A 17,280-nucleotide genomic window follows, 5' to 3' on the forward strand; every position below is an offset into this window, starting at 1 on the left:
GTCAGTGTCAGCCAGTTTGCCGTGGCATACGGAGCTCCACCGCAGTCTTTAACACTGGTAGCATGCCGCGACAGCGTGGACATGAACTGTATGTGCAGTTGACGGACTTTGAGCGAGGTCGTATAGTGGGCATGCGGGAGGCCGGGTGGACGTACCGCCGAATTGCTCAACACGTGGGGCGTGAGGTCTCCAAAGTACATCGTTGTTGTCGCCAGTGGTCGGCGGAAGGTGCACGTGCCCGTTGACCTGGGACCGGATCGCAGCGACGCATGGATGCACGGCAAGACCGTAGGATCCTACGCAGTGCCATAGGGGACCGCACCGCCACTTCCCAGCAAATTAGGGACACTGTTGCTCCTGGGGTATCGGTGAGGACCATTCGCACCCGTCTCCATGAAGCTGGGCTACGGTCCCGCACACCGTTAGGCCGTCTTCCGCTCACGCCCCAACATCGTGCAGCCCGCCTCCAGTGGTGTCGCGACAGGTGTGAATGGAGGGACGAATGGAGACGTGTCGTCTTCAGCGATGAGAGTCGCTTCTGCCTTGGTGCCAATGATGGTCGTATGCGTGCTGGGCGCTGTGCAGGTGAGCGCCACAATCAGGACTGCATATGACTGAGGCACACAGGGCCAACACCCAGCATCATGGTGTGGGGAGCGATCTCCTACACTGGCCGTACACCTCTGGTGATCGTCGAGGGGACACTGAATAGTGCACGGTACATCCAAACCGTCATCGAACCCATCGTTCTACCATTCCTAGACCGGCAAGGGAACTTGCTGTTCCAACAGGACAATGCACGTCCGCATGTATCCCATGCCATCCAACGTGCTCTAGAAGGTGTAAGTCAACTACCCTGGCCAGCAAGATCTCCGGATCTGTCCCCCATTGAGCATGTTTGGGACTGGATGAAGCGTCGTCTCACGCGGTCTGCACGTCCAGCACGAACGCTGGTCCAACTAGGCGCCAGGTGGAAATGGCATGGCAAGCTGTTCCACAGGACTACATCCAGCATCTCTACGATCATCTCCGTGGGAGAATAGCAGCCTGCATTGCTGCGAAAGGTGGATATACACTGTACTAGTGCCGACATTGTGCATGCTCTGTTGCCTGTGTCTATGTGCCTGTGGTTGTGTCAGTGTGATCATGTGATGTATCTGACCCCAGGAATGTGTCAATAAAGTTCCCCTTCCTGGGACAATGAATTCACGGTGTTCTTATTTCAATTTCCAGGAGTGTAAAAAAGGCATGTGTAATATTATTTGACACATTGTCACATTTTACTAATCTTTTACGGAAACTTATACTTGCTATGAGGAAAAAATTCTAACCTTTTTAAATTTATATTGTTTAGCAGATGACTTAACTGATGTCACATATAAAATGTTCACTTTTTTAAATTTCAGGTAGAGATGGAATGATCAATACATGGTATTTTGAGGAAATTGAGAATGCAGACCCACAGGAAGAAAACAAGTTAGAAATGAGACCTTATCGAAGTTTTAGGATAGGATCAGAAATTAATAAATCTTCTTTAGTAGCAATTGCAAAACAGCATCAGCATGATTCTGATGACAATAACTGGTTTGCTCAAGTAAGATCATCCTTTAAACATGCTATAATACAAGATGTGCCCAGAAAGTAATGTCACTAAGTCCATAAAAGCTAATTTATTGGTCATAGTGGTTCAGTGGATTAGAATGCTTCAAAATAGCACCCTACTGTGTCAATATATTTTTTTACTGAAAGATTTCCAATCGTTGTAGGTATCCTGGAAGACCTGCATTAGAATGTCCTTTAAGCCACATGTTAACAGTGGCTTTCACTTTGTCAGTGGTCTCAAAACAGTGTCCTTTCAAGGGTGTACTGAGCCAAAGAAAAAGAAAGTATGCTGGAGTGAGGTCGGGACTATAGGTGGGTTGGAATAGTGTTTTCACTAAATAATCCCTCAACGAGAAGACTGAGTGCATAGTCTTGCTGGAGCTTCCAGGAACCAGCGATATGTAGTCTGACATGTGCATTCCTTTTTTTCAGCCTTTTGAGCACTTCCAGATAAAAGATAGCATTGATGCTCTGTGTAGCAGATACAAACTCACAGTGGACAACAACACTAGCATAAAAAAAGACAATGAACATCACATTCACTTTGGATTTGCTCATACATGCCTTCTAGGGGTATGGTGACAGTGCGGTGTTCCACTTGAGCACTGTCTCTTCTTCTCAGGGTCACATTCAAAAACCTTTGACTCATGTCCTGCTACAACATTGTCTGAAAAAGTAGCATCATTTCTACAGAATTCCAGTTCATCTTGTCATTGTTGGTCAAAATTTTTAGGACCTGTTTTGCAGAAACATTTTTCATCTTCAGTTGTTTGGATATAATATTTTAGACAATGGATGTGAGTACATTCAATGTCTGAACTATCAGATGAACTCTCGTTCTATGAAATTGCATTCAAAAGTTCGTAAACACATGTCACACTGTTATCACCTCTCATTGGTGAAAGACATCTAGAGTGAGTTTCATTATTGACATCATCCTGGCCTTCTAAAAATGCCTTGTGCCACCAAAATACCTGCCATTTTCAGGGGCATTCATTGCCAAATGCCTTTCGAATCATTGGAAATGTTTTAGCAGTGGACTTCCCAAGTTTATCACAGAATTTGTTTGCATACATGCTGTTTTTTAAGTGAACACTGCATCACTGCTGGAAGTGACAGTGAGAGATTCACATAAGCACATGTCCTGACTCTCCAGGAGATCGGAGGAAACTTTTTTGTTGAGTAGCTAACAATCCCCTATTTAAGTAAACAGTGCTCCAACCAATAGGAGCTTCAGAATAGAACTGGCGACATTACTTTGTGGATGATCCTTGTAAGCTTATGAATGTACTTGTGTCAAGAGTTGGACTATGAGTATGGAGTCATAAGAGGAATAAATGGGTCCCTGTAAGATAATTTTGTAATACTGTATGTCAGACATACAAACCAAAGAGAAGGTGTTGGCTTTATAGCTTTAAGAACCTACTAAGTTATTTCTTTATCAAGAGAGGGCATTATAGATGTGTTGGGTGCATCTCTATTGTTTCAAGAGCGGGACTAAAGTGTGATCATGAGCCACACCTGGATAACATTACATGTGAAAGGCAAGAATCTATATGTGAGCCCCTACATGGAGCATAGTTTTATTCTGCAAGTAAATTTCTTAATGGCACACACTAAACTGCAAAATGAATGACTCATCCTGGTAATGCCATTATTTTACGGCTAAGCCTTTTGCTCCTTAATACTATTTCTTCAGTGAATGCTAGTCCAGCAAAATTGTAACATTATGAGTAGCTGGCTTGGGTGACATAAGGCAGCACTAAGTAAATTTGACAGAGTGTCTGGCAGCAGTGGTAGATTGCAAATGATGTGAAGAGGTATGCTGGGCAGTGTTCACAGGCAGGACACAACTGGTCAGCATGGACATCTGTGGTTATTGAAGAGAACGAAGCAGCTCACTTGACAGACAACAGAAGATGAAGGGTCCAGTAGGGAGAAACATGAGGATAATTTGTAGTATTTGTACAAAAAGTGCAAGCTATGAGAAAACTATATATGTCAGATGAACCACTTTGAAGAGATGAGCTCAGTGCAACTGTACCCTTGTTTTTAAACAACAGTGACAAATATTATAGAAGGTGTAATTACAAATAGTGTATATAAAATTGTAACAAGTGAACCAAACATGTAGATGCACTTGTGATAGATCATATGAAGGCTGACGATAAGCAATCACAGCAACATGTTGCTTTTACAGTCACACAGAAATGTAACAACTTAATGAATTTATGTGCAAATTGTGTCATAACTACAATTTCTCCACAAACAAACATAGTTTGAAATCAGCATGAGTATCGCTGAGCATTACCCAATAAATCCTTATATTTAATCAACCATAGTTTGATGTTTTAAGATGCATTTGTAGTTTTAGTTTAAATTAGAACATGTTACAGTGCGAGATGTGATGAGGTATTCATGCATTTATTTACATCTAATGAAGTAATGTGTAAAGATTGTAGAGGTTACAACTGGGTGTGAGAATTTAATCTGTGAAATAATACGTATGTGAAATTATTGTTTGTAATTGAACAGTGGTCATTTTGTAAAGAATAATGCATGTGTGAAATTATTGTTTGTAATTGAACAGTGGTCATTTTGTAAACAAGTGTCTTGACTACAGCAGTAGTCATGTGGCTAAAAGATTAAAAGTGCTAGCAAGTCAGTGTGCGTGATCTTTTGGTCTGTGGTCTTTCGGTGCTCTTCATTAGTAAGGATTCTGGATAAGAGGGTGAAGAGAGTATTTAGAGAGACAGAGTGTCATATAACCTGAGAAAGCATTCTTTGGACTCAGTATAATTCTGGTGTTCATAGGTTAAACACTAAGAAGAACATCAGGAATTATGAAAGTTTTGTGGGAGTGAGTTCTGTACTTTTGTGAGGACAAAAAGGTTTACTGTGGCTTTTAGTGACTGTTTTCTTGCAGCCATGACGACTATTATTGTTTAAGCATTTTAAGGAAGTTGTGAATTTTAGTATTTGGCTGCATTTATAGAGTAATAAATGTGTTAGATTTTTTATCACAGTTATTAATCAACTTTACTTTTTGCAATGACAATTAGTGAAATTTTGCACTGAAAAACTTTTCAGATTATGCTACTATTTTTTTAAGAGATAATGTGTGACTGTAGTAGTAGTAGTAGTAGTAACTTTATTCATCCGTATATCTCTTTTTACAAGGATATAGGACATGTCAAAGTACTTACAAGTTTAGACCAATTTAAAATAAGCTAATGTGTATACACATACATTAGCAGACTTCTTGTCAGAGAAAATCATTAGATTTACTCCACGTATACAATACTTTTTTTTTTTTTTTACAAATAACTTATTAAATAATGTAATGCCTCTCTGTTCACTCATATCTCACTATCAATCATTACACACACTATACACAGATTGTTTCATAACACTTCACCCACTACACACACAGACTCACACACAGTGGTGATCTCTGGGCCATTTTATGTACCACAATTTCCCATTTGCTGTCCTGAAAAACTGAGTCAATATCCCTCTACGATGAGTGAGATGTTGAGCTCAGAAAGAGAAAGAGGTGTTAGTATTGTGCTATACATAGCTTGGGGGTAATTTTTTCTAGAAAAGGAAAAACAAAGGAAAAAAACCATAATGTGAAAGTGGTATGTGGAATGTTGGATGTTTTATAATCATTATTATTATTTATCTGTATAACATTTTCTCACCAAACCCCGACTCTGTTTTATCTAAGTACTCCTTCAATGTATAAAATATTTTCATAACAGGTACTTTTTAGCTGTCTTTTTAAAACAGTGTATTTTTGCTGTTTCTTTAATATTTTTTGGTAATTTATTGTACAGTTTTATTCCTTGGTAGAAAATGCTGTTCTGAGTTTTATGTTTATTTTTTCTTGGTAAATGTAAGTTGAGTCTAGCTCTTGTTCCATGGTTATGGACAGAGCTGTTTGTGCAGTAATTACCAATGTTATTTTTGATCTGTGCAACTGACTGGTAAATGTATTCACACAGAGCAGTTAAGTTAGTTAGTTGGTTGCGTGTTCCATTGATCAATTGCATGGTATGGTAGCCATTATGATGTGGAACATGTCAAGTGCTAGAAAATTTAAAAAGGGAAATGGATAGGTTAAAGTTAGATATAGTGGAAATTAGTGAAGTTCGGTGGCAGGAATATGGGGTTATGAATACAAAATCAAATAGGGGAAATGCAGAGTAGGTTTAATAATGAATAAAAAATAGGAGTGTGGGTCAGGTACTACAAACAGCTTAGTGAACACATTATTGTAGCTAAGATAGACACAAAGCCCACACCTACCACAGTAGTACAAGTTTATATGACAACTAGCTCTGCAGGTGATGAAGAGATTGAAGAAATGTGTGATGAAATAAAAGAAATTATTCAGATAGTGAAGGCAGATGAAAATTTAATAGAAATGGTGGACTGGAATTCGATAGTAGGAAAACAAACAGAAGGAAAAGTTGTAGGTGAATATGGATTGGGGGTAAGGAATGAGGGAGGAAGCCGCCTGGTAGAATTTTGCACACAGCATAATTTAATCATAGCTAACACTTGCTTTAAGAATCATGAAAGAAGACTGTAAACTTGGAAGAGGCCTGGAGACACTGGAAGGTTTCAGGTACATTATACAGTAGTAAGACAGAGATTTAGGAACCAGATTTTAAATTGTAAGACATTTCCAGAGGCAGATGTGGACCCTGACCACAATTTAATAGTTATGAGCTGTAAATTAAAACTGAAGAAACTGCAAAAAGGTAGGAGTTTAAGGAGATGGGATCTGGATAAACAGAGGTTGTAGAGAGTTTCAGAGAAAGCATTAGGAAACAATTGACAAAAGCAAGGGAAAGAAAAACAGTAGTTTTGAGAGATGAATTAGTGAAGGCAGCAGAGGATCAAGTAGGTAAAAAGACAAGGGTTAGTAGAAATCATTGGGTAACAGAAGAGATACTGAATTTAATTGATGAATTGAGAAAATATAAAAAAGTAGTAAATGAAGCAGACAAAAAGGAATACAAACGTCTCAAAAATGAGATCATCAGGAACTGCAAAATGGCTAAGCAGGGATGGCTGGATGGCAAATCTAAGGATTTAGAGGCATATATTATTAGGGGTAAGATAGATACTGCCTACAGGAAAATTAAAGAGACTTTTGCAGAAAAGAGGACTACTTATATGAATATCAAGAGCTCAGATGGAAAACCAGTTCTAAGCAAAGGAGGGAAAGCAGAGATACAGAAGGAGCATATAGAGGGTCTATACGAGAGTGATCTACTTGAAGACAATATTATGCAAATGGAAGAGGATGTAAGTGAAGATGAAATGGAAGATATGATACAGCATGAAGAATTTCACAGAGCACTGAAAGACATAAGTCGAAACAAGGCCCCGGGAGTAGACAACATTCCATTAGAACTACTGATAACCTTGATAGAGCCAGCCATGATAAAATTCTACCATCTGGTGAGCAAGATGTATGAGACAGGCAAAATACCCTCAGACTTCCAGAAGAATGTAATAATTCCAATCCCAAATAAAGCAGGTGTTGACAGAGGTGAAAATTACTGAAATGCTAAATAAGTCACAGCTGCAAAATACTTACATGAATTCTTTACAGACAAATGGAAAACTGATAGGAGCCAACCTTAGGGAAGAACAGTTTGGATTCTGTAGAAATGGTGCAACACGTGAGGCAATACTGACCCTACGACTTATCTTAGAAGATAGGGTAAGGAAAATCAAACCTACATTTCTAGCATTTGTAGACTTAGAGAAAGCTTTTGATGATGTTGACTGGAATACTCTCTTTCAAATTCTGACGGTGGAAGGGGTCATATACAGGGAGCAAAAAGGTTATTTATAATTTGTACAGAACCAGATGGCAGTTATAAGAGTTGAGGGGCATGAAAGAGGGGAAATGGTTGGGAAGGGGATGAGACAGGGTAGTAGCCTACCCCTGATGTTATTCAATCTGTATATTGAGCAAGCAGTAAAGGGAACAAAAGAAAAATCTGGAGTAGGAATTAAAATCCATGGAGAAGAAATAAAAACTTTGAGGTTTGCCGATGACATTGTAATTCTGTCAGAGACAGCAAAGAACCTAGAAGAGCAGCTGAAAGGAATGAACAGTGTCTTGAAAGGAGGACATAAGATGAACCTCAACAAAAGCAAATGAGGATAATGGAATGTAGTCTAATTAAATCAGGCGATGTTGAGGGAATTAGATTAGGAAATGAGACACTTAAAATAGTAGATGAGTTTTGCTATTTGGGGAGCAAAATAACTGATGATTGTCAAAGTAGAGAGGAAATAAAAAGTAGGCTACCAATGACAAGAAAAGCGTTTGTGAAAAGGGAAATTTCTTAAGTTCAAGTATAGATTTAAGTGTAAGGAATTCTTTTCTAAAAGTATTTTTATGGAGTGTAGCCATGTGTGGAAGTGATACATGGATGATAAATAGTTTAGACAAGAAGAGAATAGAAGCTTTCGAAATGTGGTGCTACAGAAGAATGTTGAAGATTAGAGGGGAGATCACATAACTAATGAGGAAGTACTGACTAGAATTGGGGAGAAGAGGAATTTGTGGCACAACTTGACTAGAAGAAGGGATCGGTCGGTAGGACATGTTCTGAGGCATCAAGGGATCATCAATTTAGTGTAGGAGGGCAGCACGGAGGGTAAAAATCATAGAGGGAAACCAAGAGGTGAACACACTAAGTAGATTCAGAAGGATGTAGGGAACAGTAGTTACTTGGAGATGAAGAAGCTTGCACATGATAGAGTAGCATGGAGAGCTGCATCAAACCAGTCTCTGGACTGAAGACCACAACAACAACAACAACAAGAACAACAACGTGTGTGTTAAATATTCTTTTTGCACCACGTAAATACATTTTTGCATTGCAGCTTCATATGGTGTTTAACTTATTTATCATTTTATCTGTGTTCAGCCACAATTCGCTTAATTTTGTTCATATTTCCAAAGTAAACATTTGGTTTGAACTTTAAACAATTTGGTTTAGCCCACATTGCCATCATATGGGATATTATTTAACCATTTGTTCTAAGTTCCATTTATTTTGTAATTATATTTTGGCATTTTTCACTAATTTGCCTCTTCTAATAAAAGGTTCATTTGTTTTAGATTTGAGCTTAAAAGCAATGCTCCCCCTACAGACTTCAAGCCAGCCGTGTCAAAGTTTTAGGTCATGTGTTACTGACACCATTCTGTCAGATACAGTTGCAATTGAGTTGTCTTGGTCTTGGAATTTCAGATAGGTTCCTTAGCGAGGTATGTCTGAATGCTTCTGAGAAATTGGGCTGCTAGCATTGCCTACCGTGGCTGCCGACAAATCAGTCATAGAATCGATCAGCTGCATTAGTTTCACAGTTTCATGAAGTGCGGAGGAAATATCCATCAACTGGATGGGTCATTCTCCACAGGTTCTGGCTGTACTGCTAGAGCATTTTATAAGGAATAGCTGTTGCCTAGTTAGACATTTCAGATCTGACAGTCTTGTACAGATTTCCAAACTTACCAGGAGTGTCAAAAACCACTACAACAACAACTACAACAACAATCACAAATTTATCAAGTCCTCATCTCTATCTTTAACTCTGTTCCTATCACCAAGTTATGCTGTGGAAAATGCCAGTAATGTGTACTTCAGTGTTAGCTCAAGATCTGAACCATCAATGTTTATATTTGATACATAGCATAAGCACCAAACAATTATACAGTGTGTCCTAAACTACGTATCAAATATGTAACGGCAGGTAGGGGAGTCGGAAATAAGCAGACATCATATAGGAATGTGTGTGTGTGTGTGTGTGTGTGTGGTAATACCACCTTGAGCTGGTAGAGAGCAGTGATGACAGCAGCGTATAAAAACGCTTTGCTAGCAGGATTCTTCATTTCCCACTTGGATCTTGAGCAGCATGCATGTTTCACCAATGTGGAGCTGGCTCATATGCATTTCATGTATGGGGCTGCACAAGGAAATGAATTGGCTGCTGAAAGGATGTACATGCAGCGATTCCTGGATAGGAATCAATCAGATGCAGATGTTCTACTTACTGACAAGGTTATCTTAACGCAGTTGGTAATGATGAACACCTATAATTCTCACATGTGGTCTCAAGGTAACTCACATGCCACAATAGCACATGCCTACCAAGAAAGATTTTCCATTAATGTTTGGGCAGGTGTTGTGCACAATAACTTAGTAGGACTGTACACTCTGCCTTGTTGTTTAACTGGCCACACATACAACATCTTCCTACAGGAGGTCACACCTAAACTTCTGGGAAATGTTCCTCTACCTGTCTGCAGACAAATGTGGTTCCAGCACAATGGTGCTTCTGATTGTCCCCACCCTCTTGTTGCCGATTGTTGAATTTTTTGATGTTTGGAGTTAGTTAGTAATTAGGTGGCTGGTCACATTTTCACAGCACTTGCCACACTGAGATAGTGACACATTGCAACGAGTGACAGGGACAGTCAACTTTTAATAACCAGCTCTGTTAATAATAAAAATACTCATTTTTTGTTGCTTTTCTTTGTTGTATGTTAATAGCTTATTATTCTTTTCCTTTCTGTGGTTCATCTTTCTATAATCATCTAGATATAACAATGAAAACAATCAGTTATTGATAAAATTACTTAATTGGATAGATGACTTTCCCAAAATCTACGCCTTTTCCTAGATGTCTCCAGTCGTTTTCCTTCACCCTTCTTCCTTCCCCTTCAACCCTTCTGCCTGAAGAAGGAGCCACTGGCTCCGAATGCTTACCAATCACAACAGTCTTTTGTGAGTGTGTTCTGCCACCACTTGGTGAGTAGATTTTTTTATCTATATAATTGTCTAGAGGAGTCCTTCAGTCAAAGACCCTTCTGCAGCATCTCTGACCAGGAGACTAAACCACAGATGACCATCAATAACCAGAGGGGCAGTACTCTTGTCACAGTGCGTGGCTTGCCTGTGTGTTCCTTATATGTTTCCAGCCAGGGTACTAAAAGAAAAAATAATGTTGGTTTAAGAACAATATTATGAAAAGGATAGACTGTGCTCATCATACAGAGGTGATGTTGACATGAAGACAGGCACAACAAAAAGAATGCTGTACTTTTGAGCTCTCATCCAAACAGCCTTCATCTTAAGTAGAAAACACACACACATTCACAGAAGCACCACAGCTGCAACCACTGTGCTGCTTTCTACATGAGCATAATAACCAACTGTCTGTCTGTCTTCATGAATGGCCACTGACAAATTATGGCCAACAGAAAGCTGGACCACTTCACTGTTGAATATGCTACTCAGCACAGCATATTTCAGTTCAGTGACTGCTTCACAGTCTGCACCATCTGGATCCTTCAAACTAACAGCAGCTTTTTCTGAATTGTGCAGGCGGGAACTCTCCCTGGCCTCAATCTTCACTGATCCCTATCTTTTAGTCATCTCCCCTTCTCTGCCCCTGCTCCATCACTACACAGCCTTATATTCCACCAATGCACCCACTAGTCGTTTTCCCTTTCTCCCCCATGCCCTCCTTAAACCATCTGATTGCAGGCTTCCTCAAGCAGCACTACACCATCTGCCACCACTACCCTGCTATCTCTCCCCCTCTTTACCTTAGCCTCCTTCTTACCTTACCATGAACGGATTGCTTTTCCCATCAGGTACAGTTGCATACAGTCCTCAGTGGTCAGAGACAGAGGTCACATTTGTGTGAGTTGTGCTTGTGTTAATATGTGTGCATTTTCTCCTTAATAAGAAGGCTCTTCATCAAAAAGATCAAATATCTAACAGTTTTTTTGCTATGCATGTCTGCAACTCAACATCTCCACTGTATGGTGATAGCTATTTATCCTTTCCATAATACTGTCATTGCTCCATCATGAATTTTTGATTATTTGATTTTGCCTAGCGGGGTTTCTTCCATTCTGCAACCCAGTGCTGTTTTCCTGTTACTACTCTTTAATGCATCACTTCATTCAGTGTCCATCCTTTTCTTTCTGTTCTTCCCTGTGTTTTACCTGTCGCTTTTCAAACATCACGTGCTCTGACTTATGAGCCACACTGTGTCAGCCATCTCATCTGTGCTCAACTCAGGGTTACTTGACCACACTGGTTGTTGGTACAGCGTCTCATATGCTAAATTACTCTCATCAATATAATTAATCCTAGACCTTTAAACTGATTGCTCTTCCTGCCTCATTCTCATGTATTTTTGTGTTTTATTTTCCATACCTTACTGTGCCGCATGAACTTGTTGAACCTTGACTTATCAACCTGCCCCCCCCCCCTCTTTATTTCCCTTTTCTTGTTCCAATTCACACATACTAACCTCACCTAATCCATTTACATCTGGCATCCCCCCCCCCCCCCCCTTCCTACATATCCACTCACCAATCCATATCCCACATTATTGTATTTTTTCTTTTATCTCTTAGTGTTTTGACTCTGATCTTATTTTTTTGCCTTTTTCATTGTCCACACTCCCTTAGATTTTACCTCATTTCACCATACTTCATCAATTCTGACCATTTTATTTTTTCCACTTATTTTGAGATATTTTTGATATTTTTTGGGGTTTTCAGATGTATTTTTACATAATTTACCTATTTTATGTGTTTTTGTCTTCCACCATGGATCCTTCCATCTGCACCAATACAGAAAAGTTTCCTTACCCTAGCCAGAACCCAGCCTCACACATTGTTACTGCACTGTTGCCTAGGTCTTGGAATCCCATCAATTGGCCATACCATCAGATTACCCATCTCAGGCTGCAGCCCTTCCTTTCAGAATGATCTCTACCTTTTCAAATTCTACCAGTCCATAGCACTCAAAAACCTAGTCCTGCAAAACCATGTCAATCAGTTCCAAACCTCCTTGCAATATGTCCTCACCATCTTTAAAATTCTCCTGCCCTGCAATCCCAGTTTCCTGCATCCTATCTCTTTTGCCTCCCAAAAACTAGAGCAGCGCGCACAATGCCATCTCAAAAAGATTCACCTCCTACTCCCACCTTGGACTACCACTCTCCATCCACTTACAACAGTCTCCAAATATCCTCTAGATTCCGTCATAGCCAACAGACCCTGCCTTGCATACCTACTGTGCTGTCAGAAACAGCCTCCCACCACCATTCAGAATCCAGAACCTAAACATACCTGAAAAACAGTTATGACTTTTTCTCCAAGAGCCTTAGTCCCCCAGAAATATCAGTCCTTTCCAAAGGTCTTTCATTTCACCCCATTCCCAAATTCAGTCATGCTGGATGTGTTAAAGACCTGTCCTTGATGTTCAAAAGAACGAACACCATGAATTCATATACCTGATTCTCCTCAATGGGCAGTGAATCCACAACCTACAGTGTGAATGCACATTTACATTTGACCTCCAGTGGGAATCTAAAATTAGAGATCACGGACATAGGTGGGGCTGCAGATAGGTTGCACTAGGTGCAAATGTAAGTCCACCAGGGAGTGTGCTGAGATAGTCCACACATTTTCAATAAACACTGTGTCCAGGTGGCACAGTGGTTAACACAACTACCTAGTAAGCAGTAAATCCTGAATTCGAGTTCCTATCTGGCACACATTTTCACTCATTGCTGCTGATTCCTCATCAAGTGCCAGTGCAGATGATATCATTAATTCCTTTTCCTTTGCTTTCTCTCCCCTCCACCTTCAATTTACATAATTTATGTCACACATGCAGCAATTGTGTGATGTCTGTCCTGTCAGACATGTCTGAAATAACAGACACCACACATTCATGTAATCAATTCATATAATTGGCAATGAATCCACAACAGTGACTGCAGATAGGTGGTGCTAGGAGGGAATGTGATTCGCCAGGGGGGCATGCTGAGATAATCCATGCATTTGTGGTAAACACTGTGTCTGGGTGGTGCAATGGCTGATGCAACTGCGTAGTAAGCAGAAGATCTAGCGACCGGCTGCTGGTCTGGCACATACTTTCATTGCTGTTGACTGTGCATAAAGTCTTGAAGCGGTTGATATAATTAGTTCCTTTGCTTTCCTTTCTATTCTTCTCCCTCTGCCTTCAATCAGACCCCTAATATGTATCACAGCTGCAGATTTCTTATGGTGTCTGTTATTTCAGACATGTCCAAAAGAACAGCAATAATTAATTTGTATAATTGTACATTTTCTCAGTGGAAATATGGCTACATGTTGCCCATTTACATAACTGAATTTTTACCTTAATCGTAATCTTCAGTAAAAGTTAATAAATGTAACTCATACACACATGTATCACCTAGAATGTAGTAGGTGTCTAGCAGAAATTATTTTAGTTGTTTTAAAAATTATTTTCATCATTTTGAGTGCAGTAGGACCTTGCTTAACTAGTACCTCCACATAATGAACAAAAAAATTGTAAAAAAAAAGACTCACTTAATGAATTATGTTTCACATAATGATTGGCAACAAGTTAGTGTGACGTCACCAGCTGTTCAAGCATGGCAAGGGAAACGTTCAACAATATGAACACCTTTCATTGTCTGCAGCAACATATGAACAATGTCTTTACTTCATACTGCAGGCTGGGTTTAGCGCTCTTTATGCTCCCATCTTTGTGCAGCTCGTGATCACACATTTTACTAAACTTGTGTTCACAAAGTGTTTTTCTTTGTGTGCAAATTTTATTAACCTTCATAGAAATGTTCTCAAAGCTAAAGCCACAAGAAGACAACCACAAGAGAAAGAAAATGGCCTTAGAAGTGAAAACATAAGATCACTGATAAATGAAAATGTGGTGTGAGTGTTGGTGATTTAGCATGGACATACAATTGATCTATATCAACTATTTGCACTGTCCTCATGAAGAAGGAGAAGATTAAGAAGATAGGTGCTTCAAAGGGAGTATCTAAACAACAGTTTCATATTCTGGGTGATGTTGAAAGGTTACTCCTTACATGGATAAATGAAAAGCAATTGCAAGGTGACACTATTAACGAGAACATCATTTCTGAGAAGGTGAGAGTGATTTTTGACAACTTCATTAAGAAGATGCCAGGATCACCAGTGGCCAAAGAAGTGTTTAAGGGAAGCTGTCAGTGGTTTGAGAAATTTAAGAGAAGAACTGGCATCAACAGTGTTTGAGGTACAGTGAAGAAGCCAGCCCTGACACAGAGGTAGCAGAGAACTTCATCAGCAACTTCAGATGCTTGTATATTCTGAGGGTTATCTGCCACAACAGATTTTTAATTTGACAAGATGGGTCTATTCTGGAAAAAGATGCTGAAGCATACATTTATAACAGCAGAGGAGAATACACTGCCTGGTCACAAGCCAATGAAAGACCATCTCATGCTGCTATTCTGTGCTACTGTAAGTGGTGATTTGAAAATTACATCCCTGCTTGTTTACCATTCAGAAACGCCAAGAGCTTTAAAGAAGTGTATAGTCCAGAAGGCAAGTTAATAATATGATGAGGAGATCCAACAACTAGGCTTGGGTGATACGTGAGCCTTTTTGTGATTGGATCAATGAGGTGCTTGATCCTTCTGTGAGAAAACGCTTGCTTGAGATGAATCTGCCACTCCATGTCTTGCTTGTTATGGACCATGCTCCCACCCATTCTCCATTTCCACAAGAACACCTCCTTGAAGAATTTCAGTTTATCAACATCCAATTTCTGCTTCCCAACACCACCCCATTATTCCTGCCTATGGACCACCAGATTATTTCTAACTTCAAGAAGCTCTACACTTAAGCACCCTTTGAGCATTACTTAGAATTGACTGAAGCTACCAATCTCACTCTCAGAGAGTTTTGGAAATATTGCTTCAACATTGTTGTCTGCATCAAGTTGATTGAAAAGGCATGGGAAGGGGTTATCAAGAGAACTCTCACTCCTGCCTGGAAGAAGCTTTGGCTGGAGTGTGTTGTCGAATGTGACTCTGAGGCATTTGAGTCAGTAACTGTGGAGCCTGTAGCCAATGAGACTGTGTCTTTGTCAAAGAGCATGGAACTAGAAGTGGATAACAATGATATCTATGAGCTTGTGGAAGATCACAGTCAACAAATGACCACCAAAGAACTTTTTGAGTTGCACTGTGTTTCACTGCAGGAAGTTGTGGAGAGGAGTTCTTCAGAGGTGAAGGAGGAAGAGGCGGCAGTAACAGCAAAGCAGCAATATTGTAGCACATTAAGAGAAATGCTCAAAGCATGAGAATTGGTTGTGCCGTACATTGAAAATCAACACCCCAATAAACAGTGGCCACATGTGCTACAAATTTATTGGACAATAATGCTGTGTTGCATTTTTCTCAAGTGTTGAAGTGTCAGCAGGAACAAATGACTATAGATAACTTCCTATTAAAAAAGAATTAGTTATGTATCGTGAATAATAAAGTACATAATACTGTATGTGTAATTTTCTTTGAATGAATGGCTTGATAAGATAAAACTTTTTAGTACTTTTTCTGCATAGAACGTGTTATCATATTTTATACTAATTTATATAGGATAAATTGTTTCACTTAATGAGTGTTTCACACTACGAGGAAGGTTCTGGAATGAATTGTGCTCACTATGGGAGGTTCCATTGTACCTTTAAATTACAGAGGAGATGCTGAAATATTTTTATGGCCCTATACTCTGTTCCTTTCTGTCCAAATATAAGGTTGTATCTGGGTCATCACAACAGACCTCAGTAGAGAGTAAATGTATTTGAGATTGCTGTGTTAGCGTGTTTAGTATTTTATAACAATTATCTGCATGAACTTTGAGGATGGACATCAACTTCAATTAATTTACTGGTATGTTCAGCTAAGCATGAATCCCTTTATATGGTTTTTTCCTAGACAGAAAATAAATTTGCTATACAGAAAAGGAGGTAATCAGTAGAAATTAGTTACTGCCTATTTCATTATTGTCAGCAGTTTTGTAGATTTTGGAGAAGCTGTTAATTGAAGCAGCAGCAGGAGTTGGAGTGGTACAAGCTGTAGTAGTTTAATTTTCCTTGGGTCATACTTTACAATTTTTTTAAACAATTGTCTACATGACATGATGTTATATTGTGATTATGCAATTGAAACATAACATTGAAATGGTTTAAGCAATGGAAAATGGTGGATAGAATAATGACAATATTATGAAAAGGATAGTTTGGTACTCAAATATAGTGGAGATGTTGAGTTGCAGTTAGGAACAGCAGAAGAACTGTTACACAAGTAAGCTTTTTACCAAAAGGCCTTCTTCCAAATTAGACAACATATGCACACTCACTCATGCAAGCGCAACTCTCGCACTTGTGACCACAGTCTGTGGTTGCCGAGGCCAGGCTGTGTAAAATACAATCATATTTAAGGGGATATTGTCAGTTAAATGAAGCCATATATGATAATTATTGTTATTATTATCCATGTCCCCATTTAACAATCCAGTGCAGTTAATTTTTGTTGGGTATTGTTATTTTGAATTTGTGTAGTGAGGGAACAGTTAATATATTTACTGTGCATGACAGCAATATGGACTATGTAGAGGAGGCATTGAGTTGGAGCAAGGCACATGAGAAAGACTGCTACAGTACTTAGCTTTTGAACAAAGTCCTTTTTCCTAAATAGAAAATGAACACACACACACACACACACACACACACACACACACACACACACACACACACACAC

The 17,280-nt window shown here is 39.4% G+C and overlaps 1 protein-coding gene across 1 annotated transcript in view; it reads left to right on the forward strand.

Annotated features, from left to right (window-relative positions):
- The window catches only part of LOC126278877 (cilia- and flagella-associated protein 44-like), a 94,215-nt gene that overhangs the window by 65,925 nt on the left and 11,010 nt on the right, over nucleotides 1-17,280 (forward strand). Inside the window, exon 7 of the mRNA XM_049979151.1 lies at nucleotides 1,407-1,594. Within this exon, the coding sequence (XP_049835108.1) occupies nucleotides 1,407-1,594 (188 nt within the window). The remainder of the gene's footprint in view (nucleotides 1-1,406; nucleotides 1,595-17,280) is intronic.

This window comes from Schistocerca gregaria, chromosome 6 (genome assembly GCF_023897955.1).
Source record: "Schistocerca gregaria isolate iqSchGreg1 chromosome 6, iqSchGreg1.2, whole genome shotgun sequence".
In the NCBI taxonomy this organism is placed as follows: domain Eukaryota; kingdom Metazoa; phylum Arthropoda; class Insecta; order Orthoptera; family Acrididae; genus Schistocerca; species Schistocerca gregaria.